Here is a 6,076-nt window from a genome sequence, read left to right on the forward strand (position 1 = left end):
ACCATTACCAGCCTAATGACTCGTCCCCCTTTTTGGATTTAAATTTTGTTGCCATCTGAGATCTCAGTCCTTGTTTTCCCTTTATGAGGGAGAAAACACTAACTTTTATGATACAGTCAACATGAGTGTTTTGCCACCATGTTTTTGTCCTCTTCGTACAGACTCTGTGATCTTTGGTTCCCTGAGATTCACTCAGTTGGGTCCTTTAAAGTGCAATATAATAATCTACTGGTGTCAAAATGTCTCAGAGAAGAGACAAGTATGTGTATGCCTTACTGCCCAAGTGACTGAATCCTTCCTGAAGAAGTGAACATTGCCAGATTCATCAGGATGTGACAACAGAGGTGCTTTGTGTAATCTGTGTCAATCCTGTCTTTGACATCCGTCAAATCTCTGGTTGCTGGGGCTCCTCTCATTGACTCAACCCTTTATCTACGTGCCTAAGGCGCCAGGGATTTTTCCATCATCATGTACAGAACCATCAGTGAGAAATCATGAAGCCAGTGTGCTGGTGTTTTAAGTGTGTTTAATAGTGTGAATCCGAATGCACGAGTGAATTTAGCTGTGCTCTCTCAGTGAAACTGTCTCGTTAAATACTGGTAACCGACCCATTAATATGAATGAAGGATGACTTGCATGGTGGATGTTCTGCAGTATATCTTTGATGTGGTATGCAATTTGAATAGTGCAACTCCATGATAAAGACAATAAAGGAAAACTCTGTTTATCATGTAACACAACTGAGGTTTCACATCATCAGCGTACCTGTGAGAAGATTTTAAAATAGATTCTGCACTTCAATTTTAAGCCATATTTGCCTGTTTTTGCTATAGCTGCACATCCTCCGCCAAATGCTGACGTACTACTAAAAAGGTATATTTGGGATGGTATGTGTCTAATGCTGCCTTCAAGTGCACCTGGGAAAATCATACCATTCAAGATATGTAACATGGAAGACTAAATTAAGCAAATTAATTATTTTGTGAACAATAAAACCCAAATAACTGCATCTGATTTAAAAATGTAAACACGGTATCTCTGCCTCTTTTTTATTTATTATTATTATTTTGGTTACATTAAGCAAACCATAAACGTTGAGTGATTAACTTGTTTTTCTCTGCTCAACACTGAACTGACAATCTTTTGGCGTTGATAGTTTCTCTCTTACCCTGCAACTAATGTTCGAGAACTTTTGTGAAAAAGAAAGCTGTCTAACAAAAAAAATACCTGAAGCACTTAAGAGGACATTTGGAACTTTCCAAGGAAATGGCAAACCTTTCGCTCTCTGTAACGGTTAGAAGTGTTGCAATAGTTTTAAATCTAAAGATGAGTGTTTGGTTGCACCAATCGTATGGCGAGGAGGGTGCTGATGCTGCCGCTGGCCAATCGCGCGCTGCAGGGGCGGTGTGAGCGCGCACGCGGGTATATAGACTGAACCGCGCACCTTTGGCCCCTCATTGCTGTGTTGGCGGAGACACGTAACGCGTCTGCACTCAACGGAGTTCAAAAACGATTTTTGGTGATTTTCCCACCAAAAGACTTTAACGTTTTCTGAAGAACTTGTATCCACAAAGACTAAACGAAAATGGTAAGTGAGACTCTAGTCTCTAAAAAATGAAAACTTCACAGCTTTAACAAAAAGTCAGTCGTGGTCGTTCCAACCAAAACCGACGAATTATTTTTGATGTTGCGTTCTTTGATTTCGTAGTTGTGTGACTCTATTTGATGCATCTTAAAGGGACAGTTCACCTAAATGTGAAAGTTCTGTCGAAGACTAAGCGAAAATGGTAAGTGAGACTCTAGTCTCTAAAAAATGAAAACTTCACAGCTTTAACAAAAAGTCAGTCGTGGTCGTTCCAACCAAAACCGACGAATTTTTTTTGATGTTGTGTGACTCTATTTGATGCATCTTAAAGGGACAGTTCACCTAAATGTGAAAGTTCTGTCATTCACTTTCAAACCAGTACGACTTTTGCTATTCCGTGGAACACAAAATGACATTTTGGGAAGGTTGACGTCCTACATTCACGTTCAATACGTTGTACGTGAACTGTCCCTTTAAGACAATGAGGTCACAAAAGTTACTTCAGTCACATTATCAACCAACTTTATATAACTGCAAACGTCGTTTAATCTTCCCATCTCTTCCTTGTCTTAGTTTTCACGTGAAATATTTCGTGTGCGCTATGCAGGAAGTGTGACTTTTTGTAGGCAACCTTTAAAAAATGAATATTATTTTTTTTTCCCGGCCGGTATGTATGATTGGAGCGTAATATGAAATAACTCCGAAGCTGCGCGTGAGGAATTTGTGGAATTCCACTGCAGAGGCCGCTCACGCGCGCTGCGGCCCGGGAAGAGTGCAAGACTGGGGGATGGGGAGTCTGCTGACTGGTTTTCCTCCCACTTCTACAGACTTTTAGCCTTCAAGATACACTTGGAGCGGTCATTCTTTTAAAGGGGTCATATGATGCGATTTCAATTTTTCCTTTCTCTTTGGAGTGTTACAAGCTCTTGGTGCATAAAGAAGATCTGTAAAGTTGCAAAGACTAAAGTCTAAAATCCAAAGAGACATTCTTTATAAAAGTTAAGAGTCAGCCACACCTACCTGAAACGGCTCGTTCTAACACGCCCCCACATGTCTACCTCACTATGTGGGAAGATTTGCATAACGCCGCCCAAATGTTCACGCAAAGAAAGAAGGCGTAACTTTTATTCTCGCTGTAGTATTGTTGCCGCTTTCCGCCGTGTCCTGAAGACACTGTGTTTCGTTGTGAAAGCGAAACTACTTTGTTTGGTCTTCCAAAAGAGGACGATATCCGCTGCGTCATGCCTGGAGCTGATCCATGCTGGTCGCTGAGGGAATACATCAACTATGCTGTGGATCGGCTTTCACCGTGGACGATGCCCGGGGTCGTCACATGTGCTTGCCTCTTACTGATGTTTCAAACGCGAGTTTTGGGCAGTGTGGAGTAGCTCTTTTTGTTAGTTATTTCTCTGATCACAAATGCAGACAGTGTTTTATGTTTACGCGGCGCGATGCAATGCGTAAAAAGACAGTACAAGTCATTAGAATCAGTAATTATGTCCCCACTGGATGCAACAAATGCCTCGTTTGTAATGGGTTTTAATGTTTTTGTCTCGTCGCTCCAGCTGGGACATGGCATCAACAATATGGTGAAAAAAATTATGTAAAATACCTTTACACATTGAGAATTCTGTCCATCATGTACTACTGCTGCGTTCAAGTCCTCCTGGGACGTTCGTACTTACGAGTTGACAAGTCGTAATTGTGCAAAACTTGCATTTCATTAACTAGCTGTGTAACAAGAACATGACCAATTTAAGTTTATAGGAAAACTAAACTATCAATTTAAATAAAAATTTATTGTCAACTACAGACGTTGCATCCATCGATTCCGCCATGTTTCTCATTGACACACCCCCAGCTCGGAAACTCGGGGCTTAAAGAAAATTTCGAGTTTCCCATTCGTAATAATGACAAATTAATTTGTGGTGGCGTTCATGTGCGTTCCACTCGTAAATACGATCTATCCGACATGACTTGAATGCACCATAAGATACTGGGTTTGTGCCTGGAGCCAGTAGTTGGTTGGCAGCCATTTAATTTTGCCCCCCCCCCCATGCAGCGTGAGTGCATCTCCATCCATGTGGGCCAGGCTGGAGTACAGATTGGCAATGCATGCTGGGAGTTGTATTGCCTAGAGCATGGCATCCAGCCTGATGGCAATATGCCGAGTGATAAGACCATTGGTGGAGGGGATGACTCCTTCAACACTTTCTTCAGTGAGACCGGCTCTGGGAAGCATGTGCCACGAGCTGTGTTTGTGGATCTGGAGCCTGCAGTCATTGGTGAGTGAGTGTGTGTGTGTGTGTATAAATATATATATATATATATCTATCAGCCATCATAAAACCAAGCTTTTGGCTTGTAGCAAATCAGTGTTTTATTATGCCTGAAATGTTGAAATTAACGTGTATGTTATCTCCACCATCCAGAGTTCAATTAGTTTCAATAATTTAAGTGTGAATAGCTGGTTTTATGCTTTAAAGAGCTGTATATCAAAAAGTGATGATATACTTGTATTTTATGTTTCAGATGAGGTGAGGACTGGAACCTACAGACAGCTGTTTCATCCAGAGCAGCTCATCTCTGGGAAAGAAGATGCAGCCAATAATTACGCCCGTGGCCATTACACTGTTGGCAAGGAGATTATTGATATGGTCCTGGAGCGTGTCCGCAAACTGGTATGAACTATGATTGAGCATCAGAGAAACACAAAGTAGGGATGCACTGTTAAGACCATAAAAGTATAAAATTTAACTGTTAATTTTAATTTGTGTTTTTAAAGATTAAGTGAGTGTTAGATTATGGTAAAGGTAATCTAATTTTGTAATAACTACTTTTGGCTGATAACTAATATGGTATCGATATATATTAAAAGGAGCGTCTTGAAAGAAATAGTTCACCCAGAAATAAAAATTCTGTCATTTACTCACGCTCGTGTTCTTTAACACAAGGAAGTGAAATGCATTGTGAAGGCGAGTAAGTGACCATTTTTATTTTGGGGTCAACTGTCCTTTTAAGTACAGTTTAGACCAATATACAGTAGGGCTGTGCGATTAATCGAAATCGTGATTTGCTAATCGCAAAGCCTGCGATGTGGACGCGATATTACTCTGTTCCAGAGCATATGCATGACTGCCAGCCTTGTTGCAGTCTTACTTGCCCTGGGCAAGAGTGAGCGCACCTCCGTTCTCCCCAATCAGCACTGCTCTAACCAAATGCGTAAACACCCACCATTAAAAAAAAAAAAATCAAAGGGATTATGGCGTCTACTGGGTCAGATCGATAGTTAGGCAAATTAAAACTAAAGAAAAACGTATGCAACTTAAGCTTCGAAATGACAGGCAACGAACAAAAAAGGTAATTTGCAAGAGCTGCGTCACAGCGCATATCAAGAGCTCCCTTATCGGTTCTGTTTTCAGTAGTGGAGAATAAATGAAACATTCTTAATGTTTTTGTTAGTACATGAACATTATCTTACAGAATCAGAAGCAGAATGAGCTTTATTGCCAGGTATGTTTACACATACGAGGAATTTGTTTTTGTGACAGAAGCTTCCACAGTGTAACAGAATGACAGTGACGGAACAAAAAAACACAGATAATAAAAATAAAAAAATGGAACAAGTAAATAAGGAATACAAATCGACAGTTGTATGTATAGGTATATAACAATAGACAGTTGTATGTACAGGTATATTATGTGCAAATTGAAATGTAGACTGAGTATGTGTGTTCGATAAATAAGTGTATGAGTGAATAAATAGTGTGTGTTCCACAGTTATTGTCAAGTGTTCATGAGATGGATTGCCTGAGGGAAGAAACTGTTCCTGTGTCTGGCCGTTCTGGTGCTCAGAGCTCTGTTGTGTCGACCAGATGGCAACAGTTCAAAGAGGGAGTGTGCTGGATGTGAGGGGTCCAGAGTGATTCTGCCAGCCCTTTTGCTCACTCTGGATGAGTACAGTTCTTGGAGAGAAGGGAGGGTTGTACCAATGATTTGCTCGGCAGTCCTGACTACCCTCTGTAGTCTTCGGAGGTCAGATTTGGTAGCTGAGCTGAATCAGACAGTTATAGAAGTGCAGAGGACAGATTCAATGATGGCGGAGTAGAACGGTTTCAGCAGCTCCTGTGACAGGCTGAACTTCCTCAGCTGGCGAAGGAAGTACAACCTCTGCTGGGCCTTTTTAACAATGGAGTCTATGTGAGTGTCCCACTTCAGGTCCTGAGAGATTGTGGTGCCCAGGAACCTGAATGACTCCACTGCAGTCACAGTGCTGTCCATGATGGTGAGTGGGGGGAGTGCAGGGGGGTTTCTCCTGAAGTCCACGGTCATCTCCAAAGTTTTGAGCGTGTTGAGCTCCAGGTTGTTGAGACTGCACCAGACCGCCAACTCTTTAACCTCCTGACTGTAAGCAGACTCGTCACCGTCCTGAATGAGGCCGATGAGTGTGGTGTCGTCTGCAAACTTCAGGAGCTTGACAGAGGGGTCTTT

The 6,076-nt window shown here is 41.7% G+C and overlaps 1 protein-coding gene across 2 annotated transcripts in view; it reads left to right on the forward strand.

Moving 5' to 3' along the window:
• Positions 1-1,470: 1,470 nt before the first annotated feature.
• The window catches only part of LOC107594520 (tubulin alpha-1C chain-like), a 12,616-nt gene continuing 8,010 nt past the window's right edge, over positions 1,471-6,076 (forward strand). Inside the window, exons 1-3 of one of the 2 annotated variants that reach the window (XM_016284601.1) lie at positions 1,471-1,588; positions 3,648-3,870; positions 4,118-4,266. In XM_016284601.1, coding sequence (XP_016140087.1) covers positions 1,586-1,588; positions 3,648-3,870; positions 4,118-4,266 — 375 coding nt within the window. In that variant the 5' untranslated portion in view covers positions 1,471-1,585. Of the gene's footprint in view, positions 1,589-1,768; positions 1,788-3,647; positions 3,871-4,117; positions 4,267-6,076 lie in introns of those variants that run through there. The other variant, XM_016284602.1, reaches the window with a different exon arrangement.

Source organism: Sinocyclocheilus grahami, unplaced genomic scaffold (genome assembly GCF_001515645.1).
Source record: "Sinocyclocheilus grahami isolate Dianchi unplaced genomic scaffold, SAMN03320097.WGS_v1.1 scaffold185.1, whole genome shotgun sequence".
In the NCBI taxonomy this organism is placed as follows: domain Eukaryota; kingdom Metazoa; phylum Chordata; class Actinopteri; order Cypriniformes; family Cyprinidae; genus Sinocyclocheilus; species Sinocyclocheilus grahami.